We start from the raw sequence: 27,076 nt of genomic DNA, 5'->3' as shown, positions 1-27,076 counted from the left end.
CCATCCTTTCAGTAAAGCTTGGTGGTGGAAGCATCATGCTATAGGGGTGCTTCTCTGTGACAGGGACAAGGAGACTGCTCAGAATTGAGGGAGGACTGAATGCAGCCAAATGCAGAGAGGTCCTTGAAGAAAACCTGATCCTGAGTGCACTGGTGTCACACTTCAGCACAACAATAACCACACAGAACAGACAAGGCTGGAATGGCTTGGCTTTAGGACAAGTCTCAAACTGTCCTTGATTGGTCCAGCCAAGCCCCCGATATAAACCCCTTAGAACCTCTGCAGAGAGACCTGAAGATGGCAGTTAACAAGTGCTTCCCATCCAATCTAATGGCGCTTGAGAGACCTGCCTGGAAGAATGGGATAAGCTGCTCAAATCCAGATGCGCAAAGCTTGTAGAGGCTTAACCCAGGAAGACTTGAACGTGTTATTGCTGCCAAAGGGGGCTTTTACAAAGTACTGAATTGAGCGTATGAATATTTATATGAAAGAGAGATTTCAGTGTTTAATTTCCTTTTTGAAAACATTTTTTCACTTTGTTATTATGGGTTATTGAATGTAGATTGATGGGCAAAAATGGTAAATGTACCCATTATCCATTTATGCGTTAAAATTAAATCTATAGCATAATAAAATGTACAAAAAGTGAAGGGGTCTGAATACTTCCTAAAAGCAGTATATATATATATGTAAATGGGTTTATTATGAAAAGCTGAGGAAGCCCCATGTCCTCCCAACATCTGGTCCAATTGGAGCAAACCTGTGCAGCATCTGCATGTTCTTCCTGTGTTCGTGCCAATGAACAGATTGACCTCCAGAAGTTCACGCTCGAGTGTGCGAGTCAGTGTGACTTGGCCTCCTGCCCAGTAATGCTGTTTCACTGCTGACAGGATTGGCTTAGCTCTCCACAACAAAATAAAGAGCAGATTCACAAAATGAACGGATGGATGAAAAGCTGGTATGTCGGGGCAAGTTAATGAAATGCTTACACGTCACCAATTTAAAAACTGTTTTATTTTCCAAATCAAGTTAAATTTTAGGCTTAAATAATAATAAAACAACACAAACAGACTCAAAAGACTGACATATACATTTTCACAGAAAATTGCACTTGGCTAAATATTAGGGTGTGCATAAAATTTGGTCACAAGCACAGGGAATGTGATTTATTTGATATCTTTTTTTTGTTTGATAATGTTTAGCAATTGCTTTGCATTAGCTATAATAAGAATATAACTAAAATCAGCCAATACCACACACAGTGTAAGGTGCAAGTTTGAAATGGGAACCTCCTGTGTGTATACTACTTAACAGTGCATTTCAATTTAAATCTAATCACTTCAAATTAAAAACATAAATATATGCATAATTTATTCATAAATAATCAGTGTTATTGTCAAATTGAAGAATATAAGCAGTTATTTTTGCATACTGCAAGTATGTTAATTATCATTTGTATATTTCCATTGTAAAAGCATAACTAATATTTCTTTTAACGTTTCATACAACAGAAATTCTCTAAGAACATCAAAAGTGCCTCCACTTCCATAAGTTGCTTTTCCATGACCGTACGTGCTGTGACCATGATCTTCCCAAGTTTTGATCTTTTTTACTCTCATTTACTTTCCCAAATAACAAAGCTTTAGTTTTAACAAATATGTCATTAGATAGATGCTCTGTTATTTTCAGTATCTAGAAAGTCTACACATATCACACTGACAAGATTTTGCAGTGAAAATTTCAATGTCTTCACGTCGGGATCCGCCACACTGTAAACGAACTTTAACCTGAAACAAAAAAACAACACATTCATGTAACAGTGTTATTGCAATACATAACCATGCATATATATAATTCACCTTAAATGTTGCAGAATCCGGAGAAATCTACTAACTTACGTAGCTGAACTGCACATGGAGGACCGAAAACAACCACAATGGCTTCCTGACACAGCTCAGATTCATTTTTGATGCTCAGATCTTGTAGAAATGGTAAAGTGTTACTAGTTGCCTGAAGGTGTTACCAGTGTCACAAAATATATGGGCAGAGTGGTGGCTCTGAGGCTAAGGATCTCCGCTGGTATCCCGATGGTTGCTGGTTTGAATCCCCGTCACTGCCAAAAGAGATCCTACTCTGCTGGGCCCATGAGCAAGGCCCTTAACCTGTAATTGCTCCAGGGGTGCTGTACAATGGCTGACCCTGTGCTCTGACCCCAAGGGGTATGTGAAAACTAACAAATTCCTAATACAAGAATTGTATAAGGCGAAATAAAGAACAAAACCCCCCTTGGGGACAGCTTAAAGACTGGGTGGTGGTAATTCCTGCCGATCCACAAGGTGGCGCTGTATTGTGATTCCTCTTCTCTTCCTCCCTCTGCAGACCGGTTGGCTGACAACCTCACCACCAGCTGATGTCACGTGTGGTGTCTGGCCACCTGGACCCGCCTCTTCCTGCCTGGCCTGTATTTAACTGGAAGTGTCAACATCTTAGATAGTCTCATTTCAGACTTGTGTCTTCAGAGACATTCCTGTTTGTGGAAAAGCATTTCATATTTTGTTTGTACAATATTTGAGGGTGTGGTGTCATCCCAAATCTTTATCTTTGTCTATGTCCTCTTTTACACCAGCAGCAAGACTGGTGAGTGGGACAATCATTCCTCAAATGCCAGGGAGCAGATTGTTGTTGGTTCAGTGGAGGCTGACATTTTAAAGTACTCCACACAAAACCCAAATAAAAAAAAACTGGAAGCGTTCACCAATAAACCAAAGAATTTACACTATTTGATATTTGATTGTCTTTAGTTAAGATAAGATAATCTAGTTATGCATTGAAGCCAAGTGAATTTATTCGATAGACTTCTAACTGTTCTAGAACGTGACTAAACCCCAGTTATGATTAATTTGTCCTGCAGTTTTAGTATGAAGCATTTAAGAATGTTCATACAGAAAGAACTCTTGCGCTCCAAGTACACCAAAGACTGTTGTATAGATTTGACACTGGGTCTTCTTTATTTAGGCATAAATGTATATTGTGAAATTTAAAAAACTTCCCTGATTCACCTACAGAGGCTAAACAGTGCCAAAGTGACTCAATTAATGTTAGCTTCAGCTAATGCAGCGACGTAGTTCTTGTCCTCATGTGAGGCAAAAGCAGCCATTAACTTTAGATCTGCTTAAAGAAATTATTAGAAAAAAGTAAGAAGTAAGTTTAATATGCCAGAAATTTCAGTTTATCGCCAGCTTTATATGACAAATTAAATTCAATAAGAGACAAGTCCCAACTATAAGATTGTTTTACTGCTGTATTCGAAAAGAGAACTTTCTTTTTTGCCTTTTCTCTACTTCTACAGGACTCTGGTCATGTGAGCGCTAGCTCATTTGTTCTAGGGGGAGGTGAAGGGAGGGTCTTTTAATTCAGTCTCTGTGGATAATTTGTTGGACTTTTACTAAGCCCTGCCTGAACTGACTTCTGCTGTGTTGCCATGTTATTTCTGCCTTCCTGAACATTGAAGTTTCCCCTGCCTTTCCGACTCCTCACTTACTTTTGAAATAGAGTGTGAGTGTGCAAACATTCAAAAGAAGTTTTTAGTAATTTTAGTGCATGAGATCTTTTTTCCCCGACACTAAGGAAAGCTATATATGTATGTGTTCAAAGGAACACAAAAAACACCCTGCTAAACCATTGTTTCTTGTAGTTCTCCACAGTTTTCTGCTCTAGAGTAATTCAAAAGATCACAGTAGAAAAAAATACCTATTTCCTATTTTGATATCATCTTTTCTGAATTAGTAATTGTACCATATTTACTAAGTTAGATTTTCTTAAACGCCCTGTGGTGGGCTGGCACCCTGCCCAGGGTTTGTTTCCTGCCTTGCGCCCGGTGTTGCTGGGATTGGCTCCAGCAGATCCCTGTGATCCTGTAGTTAGGATATAGTGGGTTAGATAATGGATAGATGGATGGATGGATTTTCTTAAAAATTAATATGTCTTAGGCAGGGAAATAAACACCTTTTATACCTCAGCTTGGCATTTTCAACACTAGCCAGTGCCACATGGATTATAACAAGCCCCAGGGCTGTCTTAACAGCATCTTAGGCCCCCTGGACAAAGTAGTGTGCTGAGGCCCCTGTTTTGATATCAAAACTGAAAATACATAGGCATCAGAAACATTATTGGCCCCTATGCTCCTGGGCCCCCCGGCCAGTGCCGATTGTATTCATACATTAAGATGGCCCTGAGAAGTCCTAGCTGTATTCCTGCATATAAACCAGGGTATTGGTCTCTGAGAAAACCAGGATAACAAACATACATTTATTTGTGAGTAATTCATTTTTTCTGGCCATGTAAACCCTTAATCAGGTTACAATTAAGCCAATGAGACTTATGAGACTTTGTCTCATAGGGCATGTCAGATATACCGATTGTGGTTGCTGATCTTGCCGCTGCACAATATAATATTACATGGCAGAAAATCGCAGCCCATGTCACTTTTACCAACTGAGTGAAGATCTTCCAGCGCAGTCATGCTTGCTCCTTTTTCTCACATCCAATTGCATGTTGCCTGATGGAGAGACATGGTCCCTGTCCTTTAATTCCTTATTACATTCTGTTATGGTATACTATGGTAAAATATAAGACATCAGACTGATGAGTTTCTCTTCTGCTTGTGAAGTTCAAAACATGCAGGTTCCTTACCTCATCACTATACTCTATGTACTGTACTTTTGGATGAACATTCATTGGTTTATTTGGTTGTTATCTCTCATGAGTACACAGCCTGTCTCTCTGACTAACAAGAAAATCAAGCATGATTTATTTTATCTTAGCCAGTCACAGACTAGTTGGTCTCAGTCACATTAGGCAATCAGCTTCACAGGAGCATGCTGCCAACTGGCTAAGATTATGTAAATGAAGGCTATAAATGGAAAACACGGCAAATGTGACACAGGATATCTGTTGCACTCAGTTAGCCTGTTCATGTCTTTGCTTCACGCAGACATCCAGCAGTCAAAGGTTAAAAATGGTGGGAGCAGCCACAAACACACATTTTCTGAGGCAAGCGATCAGATGATTGCATTATTCCTACTCCTGCTTTAAATAATGTGTTCCAATATTTCAGAAATAACTTATGTTGATGAGTTGAATGTACAATCAGCAGCACAATCTCAGGAGTAGTGATCAGGGTAATGTGTTGAAAGTAACATGCATTAAGCAGTCTGATTACATTTTAAAGTAATGAGTAACCTACCACATTACTTATTATACTGAACTTAAAAGATTTGCGTTATTACTATACCAGCAGCTCTGGGTAAAAGGTATAAAACACATGCACTGGTATACCACTCCTTTGCAGGGCTCAATCACACATTCAAGCAGAAAAGAACATGCTGTCTGCAATCCAGTAACAGAAACATATCAATAAAGTGTCAGTTTAGTTTTTATGCAGCTATCTACTATAGATAGAGTATGTTGAAAAAGTGTGATTGGGTGATGCAGCAACCATTACTTATACCATGAATCATTAGTGGCTCAGGTTGGATATTTAAAATGAATGTGATTTACCTCACTGCCCATGAAGGACTAAACATATTTATAAAACACAAGAAAACTGTCATGTTTGACTGTGGTTCTGGTTAGTTTCATGAAGATACATATGCTTAGGATTTAATAACAAATTCTGGCCAGTCAAATGTGCAGTTTTTCATACAAAGAAAAAGTAATGCATGTTTTGTAATGCATTGCATTTTATAACAAGTAACTATATAACATATTATTTACTTTTTTGTAAGCAGTAGGTAACGTAGCTAAGTTAGTTTTAAAAGTAACATTATACAACACAGCTCAGGACTCACAGCAGCCAATGAGGACATTCAAGTCTTTTTTTGTGCAGTTTAATTAGTATTTTGCCAGAGAAGAACTCTATAAGAGGACTTGTACATGTAAATGTTTTTTTTTAAAGAAACCAGGTTTCTGCTGTAACCAGGTTACTCACCTTTGTTCAGTTTTTTTGTTAATGCACTCATTGACTTTTTGACAATCAGCGCTCTTTTTTGAACTCCCCTATTCTCAATGGTAAAAATAGCATGACGAAACATTCTCTGGCCTGCTTAATGCAACTCATTGGATCTTGTGGAGTTACAGCCTGTCCTGGCAGCATTATACACAAGGCGAACACCAAGTTATGGGCACTAGTTCATGTCAAGGCCCACTCATGCATATACAGTTTTAAAACTGCCCTTTAGCTCAACACATACATCCTTGAGGATGTACAAGAAATCCCGGATGACCACTCATTCAAATGGAGAAAATGCACACAGACATCAATCGCTAGCTCAATCCATAGAGCACTAAGCATTGCACCTCCATCCCACATTGTTGTTAACAATGTTACAAAAAATACATTGAAATGAATATCATGCCTGTTCTTGATTTCTCCTTTGAGATTCACTCAGTTAAAATTCTTAACCAATGGAAGTAGGCACTTTCAGGCTACTGATCAAACTGTAAGGGCATTGTCTTAAATAATTAAATAAGTATCATATAAAAGCAGGAACAGAAAACAAAACATAGAAGTAGCTCCACGCATATTCTTTCTAAAGACAAGGCTTTACAACAACAAGCTTCTTCAATATGATATTCAAAGCCAGTAACTCTTACCTTTTGCATTTTGCTAATGGTGCAGCACTGAGACACAGATGTAATGTTGTGTTTGAAGTTGCTGGCCAGAAGGACAGAGTACTTGGAAGGGAAGGCACTAGATTCACAATAACCCACACAAGCATGTACCACAAAAGTGCCACGACAGGTCCCCCGGCGGTCACTTTTAATAGTGACATTGAAGGCTGTTTTAAATGAAAATAATTCAGTTGGTTAAGCTGGATATAGTAACACTTTCAGACAAGTCCCTTTAACTTGTGAATTTGTGATAGTTTATGACAGGAGCTTAAATTAACCTTAGGGAAGAATTTTAAATGGAAACCAAACAGTGCACACCGCCAGGCACAAAATTCAAAGAAGACTGAACAAAGAGCTCAGTGTTAAATGAGCTCAATGTATATACCGTACTTACGATGCAGGTGACAGCCGGGACCCAGTGCTTCATAATTCCAGCTGTCTGAAATCATGCTTGCCAAGAGAATAGAGATGAACACGCCATGAAAACCCAACATGGTCATCTGCAAGGAAAAAAGGAGAAACAAACCCGTCTTTAAAAATACTATTATTGTTTGTTGTTTTTTGCTTTTCTTAGAAGAGTGACAAGCACTCAAAAACTGCTCCACTAGGTCTGCTATAAATATGTACTGCATAAAGAAAGACTAACACATCATTTCACACTGTTGATCCTGTGCTACCAAGATTTGTATTCACTTCCCAATGTGGTCACTGTCTGTTTAAACTTTACTTATTCTGCTCATGTTGCTGTGAATTTATTCCAGGTGAACTGATTTCCCACAACCCAAAAACAAAATAAATTTGGGAATTTAAAAATGCAAAAACAATATGAGTCCAGTCAAATACTATTCATTGTAAGTTTACATATGTCAGTCAGTGTGCCCTGTGATGTACTAGGCTGCCACCCACTGCTAATGTCTGATTTAAGTCCATAGCTATAGAGAAAGATGGGTTCCTTTAAACCCCATAATAAAATAAACTACCCCCGACACATGCCAGAGTGGGAACAATAAGGTTGCATTGCTTTAGTGGTATGCCATGTACATGTGTACTAGGTGCCCCAGACAGGCAATTGGATTGGGTATCAACTAAAGAAAAGAATAAAGTACTAACCTGACTATGCTTTAATGGAGAAATTAGTAACAGGCAGGGAATGCCAGAGGTGGTAACATCTCCTGGCTGCTAGTGGTCATTCATTCTTAGAAAGGAACACATAGAACTGTACGTCTATCAGAGCAAGCAGCTGGGAAACTGTTTTGGAGAACAAGCCCTTTAAGGAAAAGTAATGCTCAGTGGTGCAAAGACAGTCAGAACTGACTTCCCTGGAGCAAATATAAGGTCACCCCAAAAAAGGAAGTGATTCTGAAGCTTTTTAATAATAATAATAATAATAACAGATTTTATTTATATGGTACCTTTCCCATGCTCACGGCACAGTGTGTTTAATATTGTATCATTGTCACAGATAAGCTAAGTTGGGAAAAAAGATGGTGGTGAATGTTCAACTGGTGTGAAGAACAGAGGCTGGTGGGAGGAGACAAAGAGAAAGACATGAGAAGTTAAGGGAGTGATTGAGGTGAGGTAAACAAGTGCCAAAGCTACCCCACCCTGAACACAGGGGTTCATAACCTGTGTGGTTAAGCCCAGGAGGATAGTACGTTTGTTTTTTTTTTCTGTTTATTTTTTACTATGGTGCTGAGGTGTCCCAAACCAGATGGTTCATTGTGTGGTGGATGAGGCAACGTGCTATCAGTACATGCTGCCCTCTGTCTACATTCAGTGCATTCCTTAATGCAAAATGATGCAATAAAAGATTCTTCAGCTCCTCCTGTCAATGTATACACACAAACACACACACATACATACATACATATATATATATATATATATACAAATTTATATATACACATATATACATATACATATATATATATACACTATATGCATATATATATATATATATATATATATATATATATATATATATACAGTACTTTAACCTGCATCCCAGACGACAAAGCCCACTGACATAACTTCTGGCTAGACCAGCCCATGAACTATTTAAAAACCATTGGAAGTCATTTATATAAGTGTTTGTGTGTGTGTGTGTGTATGTAGAATTTTTGACCCATACAGATGACCTGCAGTCAGTACAAAGTAGATCATTTCATTCCAGCATCTATCCTCCTCCTCATATATACATAATTTTCACTTTCAGGCTGCTTTCCATTTTTTAGGCCATTCACTTACAGTATAGAGTACCAAATGTAGGCATTAACTAAACTAATGCTCATTTATTTTCTTTTAGTTTAATTTATTAATAATTTCATTAAAACATGAGTGAAAATAACGAACAGCAGTCATTTCATTATTCAAATAGCATTTCAGCGTTAATAGACAAATAGCTATGCTTCTGTCCAAAAGCTTCCTTTTTCACATTCTGTTCCAAAACCATTAATTTGAAGTGAATGTGTCTTCTGGCTGGTGATGTAGCATACAGGTGATCCACAGGCCACAAATAAATGCACTTTGATCGGCAAATGTAGTGACAGTATGGTTATTGGTCAACTACCTGGAAAGGCTTTCCACAAGACTTTGCGTCCATTCAGCCAAAAAAAAAATTGTGATTTCAGGTACTAATGCTGGCCAGCAAGACCTGGCTTGCAGTTGGCTTTGCAATTCATCCCAAAGATATTCAGTAAAGCTGATGTCAGGGCTCCGTGCAGAACATTTAAGTTCCTCCATGTTTTTATGGACCTAGCTTTGTGTACAGGACCATAGTCATGGTGAACTAGAAAAGGGCCCTTTCCTAAACAGTTGCCACAAAGTTAGAATCACACAATTCTGTGCTGTAGCATGTACAATACCCTCCACTGGAACCAAGGGGCTTAGGCCGGACCTTGATAAACAGCCTCAGATCATTATCCCTCCTCTACCGACCTTTCACTTTGCAGTACAGAAAGTAGCCACCTTCTGGCAACCTCCAAACCCAGAGTCTTCCATTATACTACCAGATAGTGAAGCGTGATTCATCACATCAGAGAACATGTTTCCAATGCTCCAGAGACCAGTGGCAGCATGCTTTACACCACTCCAGACGATACTTGGCATTACACAGTAAATTTAGGCTTGCCTGCTTGTGGAAACTCAAGTTTTGAATCTTCCCATGTATAGTTCTTGTACTGATGTCGCTACCAGAGGCAGTTTGGAACTCTGTTGTGACCGATGCAACAGAAAATAATCGATTGTTACTCAGCACTTGTCATAGCTGCAATTGTGAACTTGCGTGGTCTGCCACTTTGTGGCTGAGCTGCTGGTGTTCATAGTTATTTCCACTTTACAATGTTAGCACTTATGGTTGACCAGAGCAGAAATGTAATTATTTACTTGGGGAAAAGGCGGCATCCTATGATAGTGCCATGTTTAAATCACTGAACTCTTCATTATGACCCATTCTACTGCCAATGTTTGCCAATGAAGATTGCATGGCTATGTGCTGGATGTTATGAACCTGTTAACAATGGCTGCAGCTGAAACACCTGAACTCCCTAAGGGCTGTTCATGTACGTTTAGCCAAGTAGTGTATCACAAATTTGCTCCTGGGATATTATAAGAAGTCAAGCAAAATAACATCTTTTATTGGCTAAACTAAACTAAAAGTAACAAAATATAATTCTTTCCACCCCTACATAAAGCTGAAGCTTAATTAGGACCGCCTGCATTTTCATAACAAATTTAGTTCTTTCCTCCCCATTATAAAGCTGAACCTTAATTATTTTTAGTTAGCCAATAAAAGATGTCATTTTGATTGATTTCTCATTGCATCCATAATGGCAAACATGGTACAACATCCAACTGCTTCTGAGATATTGGCATGGTAAAGCCATTCCTTCTTTTACCTCTAGTAGTGGGAGACCAGCTTGGTAGGGCTGCCATTAATCTCCATTTAGTTTAGTATGTGCAATTTCATGTACAAACATCAATGAAATAAAACTGCATTTAGGAAACTAGGCACAGTATATCAATTGAAAAACATTTATCATTCAATACAGCTAAATCACTACTGAAAATACTTTAGTATGTGCAATTGCAGAGGAAACATTCTTCACACACTTAAATGTGACAGAGAGGAGGTTCAAATTACATATTTAATTTTTTACTTCCCATTTCTCACTAAAGTACACCATATATAATAATTTCATTACTACTCTACACATCAAAACAAAATAAAGGTGTGATTGACTAAGTCTGAGCAAAAACAAGAGGATTAATTAAACTTGGTTTCTAGTGAATGTTATCTTTTGGCATCAGCTAGCTGTCTTTTAAGAATATTACCATGAATGAAATTCCCATGAAGTCGGATCTTTTTCATTTAGACAGGAAGGAGCACAGATTACCATTTGAAGGGAAGTGTTCTCTTTTTATGCTTCTCTCAACATGCCTTGCTTAAAGAAGTGGAAGCAGAAAACAATAGGGACACTGTAACGTTTAGAGTGTTTAATGCCAACAGCAATATATTGCTTCTTACTGAAGCTGGCCATTTTATTTGCTTAACTAATTGCCCTGAAGCACCTAATAAATCATTTCAGTTAGGTGTGAAACAATGAACCATTAAACTCTGCTTTTTTTCAGTAGTCGAGTGTCAAGGTCTTCAACTGCACATTTAAATCTGAGCAATCAAGTGTATTAAGCCTTGCAGCAATTAATAATTGCGGATATATTTTTTCAAAAATCTTTGATAGCTACAGTCCCTGGTTTTGGGACAACAGTTATAAGCTGGCAGGCAACTGGTAAGATTAGCTGCCACAGATACTTTACAACAATGTGGAAAATAAGGAATCAGATTAACTGACAAGTTAAAATCCAAACTAAAGTGTAGACATGGTGACATTGTTAGTACTACTGCCTCACAGCACTAAGGGCCCGAGTTCAATTTGAGGTCTACCTGTGTAAACTTTGCATATTCTATCTGCATCTGAGTGATTTTTTTTTCTGGTACCCATGTTATGCATCACAATAAATCCAAATTGGCTTAATGGAAGTGTGTAAATGAGGTGCCCTGCGATGAACTATCATGCTGTCTTCATTTCGTTCCCGTCTTAGATTCAGTGACTCCAGCTCTCTGTTAACCAGTAATTGAAAAAAAATAGTTTCAGGAAATAGATGGATAGTTTTTGTGCTTGGCCTGAAATACAATTTGGAAATCTTCACTAAAAATACTTGAATGATGGTTTTCCTTGAAAGTGTAGGCAGTATGCATAATGTATTTTACTTATTACTGTTGAATTGCATTGCATACCATTCCATTTGATGTGGGCGAGATTATTGTCTAGACTCTATTACCCAATTTCAAATGTATGCATCATTTCAACAGTACCAGGCTTTTGATATTTCAACCAATGAAGGAGTACTGATTTCCGAACATATGGTACTTTGATTTTATGTTTAGACGGCACTTTTTTTTACATCTCTGAACAAAAGTACTAAAAAAATCTTTAGAAAAAGCTAACCCAGTTAGATTGTGGATTTTTGTTATTAAGAAGATAATTAAATCCTAAGCATATATGCTAATTCTAAATGGATCTCGTTTGGGCCTTAGGCTTATTATTGATAACCTAAACTTATTGTGAGATATTTGGGACCCTATCAACACCCAACTGTGTTGTGCACTGAAATTCTATTAAAGCAGGCAGGGATTGGTTTTCTACCGCCAGTGCAACTGCAAGTTTGCAGGGGCACCACGTAATACATCTGTTGCCTGATGGATGATGCACAGAACGTTTAAAACAGGCCACTAACCTGGCCTTGCGCTCTTTTCTGTCTCCTCTCCTCGAGAATGAGCTGGCTCAAGCCGCTGGTCTGCAGCCGTTACCTACCTGATGAAGGAGGTTATCTGTTCCTAAACTGAAGAAGGGAGTTAATGCAGGACGGCCGATAACGTCACTGCTTGATTGCTGTGTTTGTGTGTACTGAAGTGGTAGCTCCCATTAGAATAAATGTTGAGACTCTTCCTGCTTTCACTACAATAAAGCTGATTTTCTGGGAAACCTAAACTCATCTCCTTCTCTCTTGTGCAAATCATTGACCCAGACATCACAAGATATATATATATATATATATGTACCAGGCCCTTCTGGACGTTGCATGCTCTTTCTTATATTATTATGATCAGACTTTTACATCTACACTTATCATATACAGTACTATCTGTTAACATTTTAATTACATTTTAATATGCGACTATATACAGTGTCTAAATCTATCATACTGTATATCATCTGATTTTCACATCTAAACCCGTCATATTTTTACACATAAGAAGGCCAATTTGCTCCTAACTCTGTATATACACTTTCATGACAAAAATATATTGTCATCACCATCAAGAACATTTGACAAAGGTTCAAACAAACAGAGTAGCATAAATGTTTTTGGGTTAAACAAAAGGAGTTTCTGATGAAGCCTGAGTCATTAAACAGAGATCGTTCCTTAAATTTGAAGAGTTAGATTTGCATAAAAATTCTTCATAAAACACATTATTCCAGAACTAATGATTTTTGAGGTCTTCCCTTTATTTTTCAACAAATGATAAATTATATATATATATATATATATATATATATATATATATATATATGTCAGGGATGCCAGGGGCAACGACCCGGCCGGGACGCCGTGAGGGACCGGAAGAGGGTCAAGGCCCAACCTGGATCACGTGGGGGCCGCCTTCCTGGTTGCTCTGGGGGCCACGGGTTGAGGGCATGGAAGCCCCACCCTGTAGGGGCCCATGGTCACCGCCAGGAGGCGCCCCAATGCCTTGGGGACCTGTTACCTCAGCACTTCCGCCACACCAGGAAGTGCTGGGGGGAAGAATAAGGACGATACCCGGAGAGCTGCCGGGAGAACAGCCGGCACTTCCGCTACGCTGGGGTGTGGCCAACGTTGGAGTGTCGGAAGCACCTGGAGCTCATCCGGGTCATGTATAAAAGGGCCGTCTCCCTTCATTCGAGGCTGGAGTCGGGTGGAAGCAGGACGAGGCAAGAGAAGAGAGAGTGGAGGTGGCCCGAAGAAAGGCATTGAGTGGCCAGGATTGAGTTGGGGTTTGTGCACTGGACTTTATATTTGTAAATATTACATATATAATAAACGTGTGGTGGTGACAAACAACATGTCCGCCTGTCTGTGTCCGGGTCGGCTCCACAATATATATATATATATATATATATATACACACACATAGTTGTGCCCAGAATATTAGTAAAATCTGTAAATGCAGAAAAGAAAAATTCTATATATATGTAAAAGAAAAATGAATTATTATTGAATCATGAAATGAGGATAAAATATTTACTCTCTTACCGACTGGAGTATTCCCGTTAAACTGAGGTCCACCATGCTCGATGGGTATAAGAGACTAAATAAACGATCCATTCGTTTTAACTGACATTCTTATAGATACAGAAATTTTTTTTTTTTAAATAACAGGAAAACTAAAGTGGTATGCAATGGGTCATCGTAACTAAATGGGTCATTCAGCTAACTAAATCACCTAAATACAAACATTGGTGTTATGAATAGATTTTTTTAAAATAGTTTGTTCCTGCGAAAGGAAGTTTACAAAAATAAAAACCACAACTTTCTTGATATTAAAAACCATGAGTTTCTTGATATTTTAGTTTAAACTTTAAAAACGGAATAAGAATCTGAAAATCTAACAACATCACATTAAAGTTCAATAAATTCTAAAAAGAATAATACCAACCATATATATGTAGGTTTTAAAATAAGCCCGATTTAAAGCATGACAAAACTTGACATAAAAATGTCCTTTTAGGCTTAGGATAACATATATATATATGTGTGTATGTGTGTAATTAGGACTCCCCGAATAGGACTTGCTACAGGCATTTATACTGTATAATCATGGGCAGATCTACCATCAAAATTTTCTGGAAACACTCCCAGGAAGTCTGCCACCAAGGGGCTTTTCCATATGGAAAAAAAAAGTAATTCCAGAATTTCTCTATTTCATTTCCCATACATGGGGTGGGGTATCTCACCTTTCTCTGTAAAATCAATGACTAATCTTGTGCTAGAATCTCCAAAAGGGAAACTCCTACCCCAAGCTTGCAACGATTCATGAATTACTGTGCACTCAAATCATCAAGAAGGATCTAAATTTTTTGGGTCACTGTGGGGCCTGAGGGGGTCTGGCCTTGTGTATAATCCACATCAATCCTGAATAAAGTTGAGCACTGTCACCCATGTGTGAGTAGGGAGCATCTTCAAGGCTTCTATGTTACTTGCAATTCCAACCTGAGTCGCAGTTTGGCTACGTCTTTTATGCCATTTCCTCCTTTGTTCTCAGAAGGCAGGAGAAACTTCTGATACCCAATACTATGCTGTGTTTTGACAGCTCCATTGCCTGTATGAGGATGTTCCAAGAGTGGGGAGTTTAATCACAATCTTGATCCTTTCATTTTCACATTTCAGTTCTGTTGTCGTACAACAAACATGAAACAACAGGCAGATGAGCCTCTCTTTTCTTTGCCTGGTCCAACACACCCGCTTTTATTCTTTCCTTGATGCTGAATTGTATGTATTATACTTCTGAATGAGTGCTCATTGGTTGTCAGGTTTTGTAGACAAACTGGAGCCTGGCCCTATGATTTAAGACTAAATAAAACATGCTTATTTTGTCAGGGCGAGTCAGAGACTGGATTGATTTACCAAAGATTTCAAACTATACCGCAGTGTAACAATATTCTAATGGCTACTTCCAGCAGGATAATGCACCATGTCACAATGCTGAAATACAAACTGATTTCTGAACACGACAATGAGTTAACTGTACTCAAATGAAGTCCACAGTCATCAGATCTCAATCCAGTTGAGCACCTTTGGGATGAGGTGGAATGGAAGATTCACATCAAGGATGTGCAGCTGATAAATTTGCAGCAACTGCATGATGCTATCATGTCAATATGGACCAAAATGCCTGAGAAATGTTTCTAGCACCTTGTTGAATCTATGCCACAGAGAATTACGTTACTTCTTAAGGAAAAAAGGGAGCCAACCTGGTACTAGCAAGGTGTACCTAATAAAGTGGCCGGTGAGTGTAGTTGGGTCTGTCTAGGTATTGGCTGCCTGTATCAGTCCCAGTGCTTTCCTTATTTATGTCTTTGGTAAAGTGTCTAGCTAGGCAAATCTATTAAAGGTTCTTGAGAATAAAACGTGCTTCATGATTACATGAAAGTATGAACAAGTTATGTGCTGATAACAAGGTATTTACAGATATTAGTGTGATAGTACCTCCTCAGAGCATAGTTATAATGGCTTCAAAAGATTTGACTTTCAGAAATGACGTTCATCCCCATTTCATAGCCCTTGCTTTGGAATAGGTATACCCAGAGGCTGGTCAATGAGGCAGGTACTTATCTGATTGTGCTGTCTTTTCCATTTTCGATTTAACCCCATCCCCACTGAAAGTTATGATAATAGCTTTCAATGAAAGGAACACTCATGATTTCTAAGTAAACAACAATATTGAATGCTTTTTATTTCACTGCACTTGTTATTTGAATTCCTGATATTCTTCAGCTAGTGTTTCTTTAATAGACCTTTCAAGTTTCTAACTCCACAGTCTGTACTTGTTGAGTTTAATTCCTTTCTATAAATCTTTTGTTCCATTCATGCTTTTTATGTCCACATTTACAGTATCCCTGGTTTAGACTACATCTTAGGACATTTGCAGATCCATGCAAAAGTCACACTGCTGAAACCTCTTGTTATTCCAACATTTAGAAAAGTCTTGAAACCTGCTGCTGAAACTGTGCTATGGGCAAAGATCTCCATTTCTCAAAGCTGCCAAGTGTTTTATCATGTTGGTCTCCCGAGTTATTTTAGTGTCTGAGTTACAAATTGACAAATGACTAATATCAGTCAGGCCATCAATACTTTTCCCTGATGTCTCTTTTATATTTCTTTCCTGATTACTTACCTTCTCATCATTTTGCTAATTACTGTCCTTGTTTAATTTTTGAATGATATTATGTTATTTGTTATTTCCTTTATTTTTAATTACTACTGTAACATTTCTGTGTTATTTTATTTTTTGAGCGCTGCCATTTTGTGCTTAGCTTTCCAGTGATCCTGCTTTATTTTTCTCAGCAACAGCTAAGTCAGATAATGCAGAAATCTCATGATGCTTGATGTCATCATGTTGTCACCCTTGAAGATGGCAGCACTCACAAAGAAGAGTCTGGACTTTGCTTCTTCTAGCAAAGGATAAAAATATCACTGTTTCTGAAATTTGTTTAATGCCTTGGTTTCTAGTGTTCAGATCTGTGAGAACCACCGTGGCTACTCTCTTAGACTTAAATTTTTTTTTCTCCATTGCTATCCTAGTTTGTTAATACTTGCCTTATTTGTTATCCTGACTATATACAAAACATAATAATTATTACATACCACCCATCCAAATAGACCTACTGTTTGAATCAAAGTAAAATGTTCCATCCAAATAGCATTAAAGAGTGTGGACACATACTTGTTTTCACTAGAAATAATATAAACATTGTACATTAAATTTAATTTTAATTTAAAATGGAAGTATTTTGGGGAGAATATCAAAAGGTCTTGCATGATGTGTTTAGATTTCAGGCTTGAATTAAAAGCTTTAAATTTCAATTATGCTCTTCAGACTTTCCATGCACTGCCTTTTGACATGTATATATTGTCACTGCTTCCCTCAACTCCTCCTCAGGCCAAAAATTTGCACTTGTCTCTTTTCAGGTGAGAACCAAAGGGATCTAACAGAGCACACCGTCATGAAAGTCACACAATGTAGCAGGTAGAGTGAGGTAAGGATTAGCAAAGCAATTGTTTCTTCTGGATGGCTGGCCCCAGTTTCTTTCAAAAATTTCACTGTACTTTGTATGTGTAACAATAAGGACAACAAAAACCTACAAAAACAGCCCCACATCAAAGTAAGAGAGTTTTCTTCTGATACTTAATGGGAGCAGGACTCATTATGTCCTTAATCACCCAAGGCTGTACTAAAAAGGGATCCCTTACCCAGACAACTTGGGCAGATACATGTTGCGGGGTAAAATAAAGCCCTTGACTTACTTTGTTTTCACCTGTTTTTTTTTGCTGGGAAGAGTCCTGATATGAAATAAATTAAGAGACTACGACACTAAATAACCTAAACAGAGGAGCTGATTTTGCTCACCTTTGTCTTAGACTGCAACAAAAAATCTTCTAATTAGTCTTGACATGGGACAATTTTTCAAAGACTTAGTTTGCTGGTTGATGGAGTGCCCCCCTCAACCCAAGACACACACATAAATATAAAATGGTATAATTAACCTCATCTTCTCATAGAACAATGTCTGAAAGTACACTGAGTGCTTCAAAGCCTAATCTTCTCTTTCCCTCGGGTGCAAACTAAAAAACTGCCATGTACATTATGTACCTTCAGGTCAATCAGATATTGCTGAATGATCACTCTTTCAATGAAAGACAAGAGGGTTCAATAGTTGGAACCACCCCTTCTAGATACATATAAAGGCAGGCACCTCAAGAAATTTGTCAGTTAATTGTGAGTGTCTGTGGATACAAGATTATGCCTCATACTAAAGATATGAATTAATGAAATTAAACTGTTTTCAAGTCTGGTTAAAAATGGGTCTGCAGAGGTCTCAAGTGTGTGGTCAGGTACAGCAAATTAAAAAAACCCACGTGGATTAAAGGAAATACACGCCATCATTTTCTGTGTTTTGGTTTGTTTGAAGCAAACAAAATATGTATTATGTATAATTCTGCAGGTAGTTACATAAGCTACACAGACAAGAATTATACTTACGCCAAACTGCAGATTCCAGCTTCATTTTTAAGCAATGCACCTAAATCATCTTTACATTTTATCTGGAAACAAGTTTGGCTTCTGTATTTTAACTGTTGAAAACAACACCTATAAAGCATAAAGACATAATATTCTCACACTTTAGAATAAACTAGTTAGTAATGAATAATAGTGGTCACGATACTACAAAAAGTACATACCAAGACTTGCATAGGCAAGAGAAGGCATCCCTAGACCAAAGGTTATGTCCTTAAACTCTTGTCAGTCTTGAATGAGGACTTAATGTAGGTCTTCAAAATTTTCAAAGATAAAGATGACTAGCAGCATTTTAAGGGCATTGATAATGAAGTCTGTTTGGTAAACTAGGAAGCTCTTCTTCTCAAGAACAAGCAGTAGGCATTGGGAGTGTTTAGCGGACAGCTTGTAAAAATATCTGGATAAAGTGCCAGTACCCGGACCAGTAAAGTTATTAGCAGAGAACGGGACCATAGTGAACTGAATGGTCTCCTCTGTTTTGCAGACTTTCTTAATTTCTTGTGCATGTCTTTATTGTAAACAGTTTTACTGGGGTCTATCAGTCTCTTAAACAAACCTCTGGAGTAAAGTTTGGTTCAGCCCTCAATATCTAGATAATAATGATCCACTTAACCACTTAATCCACTTAACCCAGTTCGGGGTCACAGAAAATGAGTAACATTTTTCTTTTATATGTTTCTTGATGTCATGAGTCCTATTATAAGTAATGACTTAATTTATTTGTTAATTGGCTTTTGTGTATGCAATATATCACAAATGCAGTGCATTATAGATGTATGTAATGCATATTATATAAAATAGGAATTTATATTAACCTTTGCAATAATATGTGTTACCATTACTTAGTCTGCCTGAAAATCTGGATTATAGCATAACACTTTCATTTAAATTCTGGGTTGTGGAGGGCTGATACTTATAATGACTGCATTAGGTTCAACGCAGGGTACCATGCTATGCCAGGACCAACTCATACACACACTACAAATTTAGGATTTCCAATTAATATAACATATACATCTTTGGGATACTGAAAGCAAACTGACCACCTGGGGGAAAACCGACACAGACATATGGAGAACATGCAAGCTCAACACAGAAAAAAAGCAAGAGTGGGATTTGAACCGTAGATGCTTAATCTACAACGTAACAGCAATAGCCATTCTGTGACACCAAGTGCATAATTAATTTAAAGTTACACATTTAAAAAATGTACAGTATATAACCTGCCCAGTCATTAACACATTTAGCAAGCTGTATTATTATCACACCAGTCTTTCTTTTGCAAGTTAAAGAGCTTCTGTGTCGCATTTTCAGCAATTTCATAAAGAAATTAAAATGTTGAATACACATTTTGATTATTTTATAATTGATCAGGGTTTGGTCACATAACACTATATGAGATCATCTGAACAGGATTAATTATAAAAAAATCTAAATTAATCATTAAATTTAGAAAAGATTATCAGGCATTAAAGATAATGATATTTTCACAATAGCATAATATTTCATGTTGCTCATTATGGTTTTTAATCACAGTATAATAAATAATTACAACATAAAAAAACAAGAAAATGACAAGAATGACATTCTGTATTCTTAATGCAGATGTAATGTGGTGCACTATGTACAGCATCATAAACAATAATGAAAGTTCACTATAATTTTTGCCAAATTATTTTCTCGTATTTATTTTTTATGCTTCCAAATTTATTAACTTTACAAAACCCTTTGGGCACTTAAGTAGCAGTGTTTTCTACTGCAGGTTTTCTATTAAAAAGTTACAGTTAGCAAAATTACTAACTGTGCTCATAACAGCAAACTGGCTGTTATCATCAGTAATATGGGGGTTCAAAAATGTTAACATGTTATGGGAATTAATTATTAGAAACCTTTAAAAATTATAATAATAATACTTATTATGATTTAGAATATTGGTAGCAGGTTACCAAAGAAGGCGAATGGTTAAAGACTATTGACTTTCTGAAGTTATTAACATACGTCTGTTATTTTGTTACAGCGTACTATCTATTCAGTTTCCAAAGGGGGGGGGAAAAAGCAAAGCGATAGCCTTATATAAGTTTTAGCATTTTATTTTATTTTTTTACAATATCTGGTATATTCTGTATATTACATATAGAAATTGTTTGCCCATGTAAGAATTTAATCAAGTATATGACTAATAATATCAAATAGAATGCATTTGTTCTTACTTTACCAAGTCATATTCTGCATTGCATAAAACAGTGAACAATATAAAGTTTTACCTGAGAGTCTGACTTTCAGCTGCTCTTTGATTCGTGCCTCACAAAAGTGCTGAAGGGATGACAGCACATCCAAGGGCTATTTGTAGAGCAGGTAGTCCGCACTTCAACACCTGGGCACACCTCCCATACCTCTCAGTTTTCAAAGCTTTCTAAATCTTTGCCCTAATCCACCTTCAAAACAAAGGCTGGGCCTTATGCTCTTAAAAAAAACGTAGTAACCAAAAATAACGTTTGCTTTGCTACTTGGCGCTTATCAGGCATACCTGCCCTAAGAAATTTACCTGTAACAAAGAACTTCTTTCTTTTCATGTTTCTTATTTTTTTAATATAGACATCTCAGTATGATTTTCTCTTGATGTTGTTCCTGTCAATTTAAATGTCATCACATTTAGCAAGTTGATCAATACTGAGTCATGTAGTCCCCTTGGAGGATTATATCAGTCAGATTCCTAACCCTGTATTTTCCATGTGAAGTTATTATACAGTAATACATTCATGCTGTAGTATAATGTTTCCCAGTAGCCTTTCTCATTTTTTTAACCATTTTGTCATTTTTCCTTTAACATTAAAAAAGAAGCTTATCAAAAACAGCTGCAAAGACGCTTCTAAGAAAGCACTGGTCAAAAGTGCTAATAAACAAGCACCATCACTTGGGTGTCATTCTCGTGTTTGCCTCTTTAGCTAAACCTGTGCAGGGTGAACTAAATATTAAAAAATAAAGAAAAAATATAAAGTGTAAATAACATAGAAAGAAAAAATGTAAATAGGATAAAAAGAAAAAGCAAAGGAAAGGAGGAAATTAGCTGTAACTAGTTCAAGATGTGAGTGGTACACAATCAATATACTCATGTTTTATATACTACTTGCACGAGGAATGATTCAACAGTTATAGTTTCTCAGACATTAACAAACATCATTGTATATTTAACATGGTGAGTACTATCTTAATATCAAGGAACACTTTTTCATATTTTGGCATTATTTTATATCACCTCTAACTTTTGTAAGTATCTTGTAATTATTTTTGTGAGGGCCACTTTATCTGCAATTATACTTCATATCTTCCATTTTTCATGTAGGTTTTACAATTGGATCCATGCTGTTTATGATGATGTCATGGCTATAAATGAAGACAGCACTGAAATGCATCTGAACTTTAAGACTTAATCCTTATTACTAGAAATTTTGACAATTTTTCTTCTGACCTTGGCAAAAAAATGTCTGTTCTTTTACCATTCACCTATCACAATGTTTGCAAAGCTCTGTCACGCTTTACAAAAAATTATTTAGTCCAATAGTTGTTTTCAGGTCATTCATTTAGTCATAACAAAAGGCAAGATAACACTGCACTGCATGTATATTATAGGAGAGCGATTGGACAATTGTATTTTTTTTTTTTTACTGTAACATGCTTTTTGTATGGTATGTAAACTGCACAATATAACACAAGAGATGACAGATTTGATTACTTATTTCACCAAATGCAATAACACAGTAACTAGTGCAACTGACTCACATCCTCAGGGACCCAACTTCAGTTCCTAACCTCATCTCTGACTCTGTGGAATTTGCATGTTTTCTCCGCGTCGTCATGGGTTTTTTCATGGGTAACCTAGAGCCCTCCCCTAAGATATCCAAGTTAGGTTGACTGGATACTCTAAATTAATCTGGTATGGTGGCTGGTGATTGTGTGTTGTGGCAGACAGGGTTACTTTCCTGTCTCTCACCTAATTCTGCCAAGATTGGCATCTTTTCCTCATAGCCAAATGTTACCTATTAATCAAAGTGATTATAGCAGAACTATAGCATTTTCTAAAAAATTAAACACTTCATCTGCTTAATCATTATATTACTGTGTAGCTAATGAAGTTGTTAAATTGTGTGAGATCAACATGTAATGAGACAATAAAATGAAAATGTTACAAAAAAGCAGAGCAAAACACATTTTCTCATTCTGGTGATCCTGATTAAAAATGGACCAACTTTACCACAATCCTTTAGGAAGAAATCATACTCATACCACATATTTAATGTGCTTAGCACTGACTGCTTTATAAGAAAAATTTCTAAGCTACCATCTTATAAATGACAAACTATAATTATTGCAATTATTGAAGTTATATTTGGAAAATGTATATGGTGGTGAGCTCAGACCTGAATCTCACATATTTCCGGAACTCCTTAATTTTAATCACTTTTTCCTGAAATTAATTTATTCCTTGAGTTTATATTTAGTTCTCCATTTCAGAAAATGCCAGTGGAGAGTCGTGGAGATGAAGGCAATCCAAGCAGCACTGGGAACAAGAGGGCAATCAGCTCTGCATGAGGTAGCAGTTCATCACAGGACACACTAACATACACACTCACAAGCACATTCCAAATATTACTTAACTGGCAACTCCACATAATGAGTGTGTGAGTTTGCCTAACACCCAGTGCCACTGACCTAGGCACCAGTTCCCCACAAATCTAAAGGGTCAGAAAATAAAAAAGGTGCATTTTAGGATGGCATCGTGGCATAAAGGTAAAAACTGCTGACTCAAAGCTCCTCTGACCATTGCACAGTTTCTAGACCAACAGATGCTCTGCTTTCCAACTGACGATGTGTGTTTCCAGCTAACTGACAAATCCACACTGACCCTGAATCTGCCATGTTTTCCTATACTTGCTCTTTAACATGTTTGCTAAGAGAATAAGTTTAGAAACTGAATAGAACTAATAGTCACATTTTATCTAGCAAGGATAAGAGTGTAAACACTCTGATCCATGTCAAAATGCTCTTTCTCATAAGGTGGTACAAGTCTGGATCCATCTTATCTCAGATGACAGTATAAACAGTCTAAATATGCAATACAAATTAATGCCTTGATTTCCTGCATTTGCAAGTCAAGTCATTTTTAGTTTCCTAACTTTCTAAGCAGTCACTTGATTCAAACAAACAATTGCAAATGACACTAAAGTTTTGGTATGTTCTCTTTTGTAGGACAAGTTGTTTTTTTCAAATTCTGGAGCTGTACCAAGGGGCTGTGTTGTTGTAACATGTATAAACATTGAATGATACCTCATTGCTCCAAGTGTTTGTGGATCATTGTATTTTTTTCTAAGAAAAGCCAGAAAACAAATTTCAAATAGTTGGCTTGAAGTATTTTAAACACCATTATTGTCAAGTAACTAATATTATTCTAGATTGATCTTTCTTTTTTGGCATTCATGTCTTAAGTCACTACAATAAGTTAACCAAAAAGTTCTGCCGTTCTTTATTAGAATGTAAATATACCATGATATAACATATCATGTATTATCTTGCACATCAGGAAGAATAACCAACCTGTCCACCCATTCTCTAATGTATCAGTCCAATGCTCTTCAAGTCACAGAGGTGGAAAGAACTAATCTTGGAAAGTGCATCTATCTATCACAGAACACACTTACGCATATAACACTCAGTTGTAAAGAGACAATTTTCAGTTACATATTAACCTTATTACTCTTTCATTTAACTTTGGGATATGAAATGTAAACTACCTTACCCACAGTAAAACCAATACAGACATGAAAACTACAGGTAAGGTGTGCACAGACAGTGCCCAGGCCTGGATCTGAATCCAAAGCTCTGGGCTATAAATTAGGAGTACAGTAATTGCTCTTCGATCGCGGGGGTTGCGTTCCAGACCCCCCGCGATAGGTGAAAATCCGCGAAGTAGAAACCACATGTTTGTATGGTTATTTTTATATATTTTAAGCCCTTATAAACTCTCCCACACTGTTTATAAATCTTCCCTGCACAGTTATACAGCATAATCCCTTTGTATTCTCTTAGATATCAGGTAAGATTCATTGAAATTATGTATGTAAACACACTGTTTATATACAGTAAAACCTAAATATTATTTTAAAGATATTGAGTGTCTCTGATATCATATATGTTACAGCCATTACGATAGACAGGCCACCAGCAATAAATACGTACAATGCAAGAAAAATAGTATACAGTAAATGTGTGTACAGTGACACTAAACGTACGTACATGTACTAAGTAATGTAAGTAGAAAATTAATTATGTTTACTCACCAACAATGACACAATTACTTGTCCGATAACAATGAGTTTAATTTTACTGCACAACAAAGGAGAGCGTTACAGCCCTTTTAAAGGAGCCACTTTAGGCAATTGTGTAGTACTGCCCTTGTTCTTCTTTTGGCAGTCTTCAATTCAAATCCCTAAAGCAGATTCCATCCAGACTACTGCCTTATTACATCCACTTACAACTCGTTTTGCACCCTGCGGCCGTATATCTTATATTCCTTTCCTACTTTTTAAATAAAAAGAATCGTAGCCTCATTGATGCTGTAATAGCCTCCAACAGCGGTGTAGCTTTTCCCTTCCTTCAACAAATCCAAAATATTTACCTTTTTGGCAATCGTTAACATCTTCTGTTGGCGCTTGGGCACGGCCCCTGAAGCAGCAGCAGGAGCAGATCGTTTTGGAGCCATAATGAAGGGCTTGACTATGCACAAAGATAAACACAAAGAGCACAACTCTTTACACAGTGAAACACGTTGATGTTGAATGAGCAAGACGAGACTTCCTGGTTAACACTGCATTCAGCACACAGAAACTTAACTGCATGCTCTGATTGGTTAGCTTCTCAGTCAGGAGAACTTAACTGCGTGCTCCGATTGGTTAGCTTCTCAGTCATCCACCAATAGTGTCCCTTGTATGAAATCAACTGGGCAAACCAACTGAGGAAGAATGTACAGGAAGTAAAAAGACCCATTGTCCGCAGAACCCGCGAAGCAGCGAAAAATCCATGTTATATATTTAGTTATGCTTACATATAAAATCCGCGATAGAGTGAAGCCGCGAAAGTCGAAGCGCGATATAGCGAGGGATTACTGTATTAAACACTGCACAACCAATGGATTAACATTAACACTGCAACTGTAGTTAAATATAATAGTCAAAAATTAGGACATTTTCAAAAGGAATTAGAGCTGTAGGCAAGATCAGCGACTGCAAGAGTAAATACAATTGTGTATTAACAGACAGAGTGCTGAGATCAGTGAATCAGGCAATCACGTGATCAAGCGATTTTCTCATCAAGGTCAGGCTGACTAACATGAGTCCAGAGGCTGCAGGCAGATGCTAAATGAAGTGGCACGATACAGGAAGCCTATTCCATTTCCAGAGAGAAGAAACTGCATACATCAAGGAGGCTTTGAATATGTATAGGAGCTTGAAGGTCAACACAATCCAGCATAAATCAATTTATTCTTTTAAGTGCATTTTGACACATCAGCCCAATAGGTTACCCCCAATACAAAGTGTTTAAATTAAAACATACAAGTTATGCATAAATAATATGTAAATAAATATAGCACCAGATATTGTAACTGAGGCATGCTGCAAACTATAATATGGTACTTCAAAGTACTTTTTAATTCAACCATACTGGTAGCTTTTATTAACAGCTTTCAGCAATCAATAGACTCTGGTCATATCTCCTCAAATGCATTTTAACTCTTTGAAAAGATGTGATCTAGACAGGGCTCTTCCTTTCTTGAAAAAGTGTAGCAAACTGTTCTCTTCTCACTTTTATATCTCCTAAGAAGGGGTGTGACACGCAGGGGAGGTTCCTCTGTCAAAAATGTGAATCATTCCAAAGTCACCCCAAACATTTTTAACATCCAATCTCCCTTCTGGGGCAAGATCTGGTCCTCAAATTTGCTGTTTGTTCTATTAAGAAAATCAGAACAGGCTCTGAGGCAGTCAGAGTGTCAGTCCTAATCGATTGCGGACCATTGTTTGTGTTTTCCCCTGCATCCAGAATATTCAGCGCAGACAAACAAACCACAACAATAAGGATAGCAATGCAGCATTTTAAAAATTACTTTTTTATTTTTATGAATCACTTTATACTTAATTTAAAAATGAACACTTATGCTTTATTATGAATTATTAAATGACTGCATAGTAAACATCATTTGTTGCTTTCAAAAATACCAGCAGTGACAAATTCTGTATTTTAATTATTACTTGTTTAATAAAAAAGGCACCTTTGTTAAGACTGCAGCAAAAGTACAAGGAGGGAAATACTGTGGCCTGTATAGGGGAGCCCTCACATGTTCTTGTGGAGATAAAGCATTGTCCCTGTCTGTGTATGAGTGTTCACCTGATATTCCAAAATGATGCAGGTTAGGTTGATTGGTTACTCTAAATTGGTCATATGTGAATTAGTGTG

At 37.2% G+C, this 27,076-nt stretch overlaps 1 protein-coding gene across 1 annotated transcript; it reads right to left on the bottom strand.

Annotated features, from left to right (window-relative positions):
• Positions 1 to 996: 996 nt before the first annotated feature.
• gpha2 (glycoprotein hormone subunit alpha 2) lies at positions 997 to 7,846 on the bottom strand. Its single transcript, XM_039760511.1, has 4 exons — positions 7,783 to 7,846; positions 7,067 to 7,172; positions 6,655 to 6,839; positions 997 to 1,787 (listed from the first exon to the last, which is right to left on the bottom strand). Exons 2-4 carry the CDS (start codon positions 7,170 to 7,172, stop codon positions 1,686 to 1,688), a joined length of 393 nt encoding a protein of 130 aa, XP_039616445.1. The 5' UTR covers positions 7,783 to 7,846; the 3' UTR covers positions 997 to 1,685.
• Positions 7,847 to 27,076: the final 19,230 nt, after the last annotated feature.

The sequence above is a fragment of the Polypterus senegalus genome, chromosome 8, assembly GCF_016835505.1.
Source record: "Polypterus senegalus isolate Bchr_013 chromosome 8, ASM1683550v1, whole genome shotgun sequence".
Classification (NCBI taxonomy): domain Eukaryota; kingdom Metazoa; phylum Chordata; class Cladistia; order Polypteriformes; family Polypteridae; genus Polypterus; species Polypterus senegalus.
This window is presented reverse-complemented; position numbering and strand designations above follow the sequence as displayed.

What these genes read in the sequence shown, in the direction of transcription:
- gpha2 (XM_039760511.1), bottom strand. Translation starts at nt 7,172, where the DNA reads ATGACCATGTTGGGTTTTCATGGCGTGTTCATCTCTATTCTCTTGGCA. An exon ending in TCCCGGCTGTCACCTGCATC is followed by an intron (nt 6,840 to 7,066) that starts GTAAGTACGGTA and finishes CATTTAAAACAG; the next exon opens with CCTTCAATGTCACTATTAAA. An exon ending in CCATTAGCAAAATGCAAAAG is followed by an intron (nt 1,788 to 6,654) that starts GTAAGAGTTACT and finishes TTTTTGTTTCAG; the next exon opens with GTTAAAGTTCGTTTACAGTG.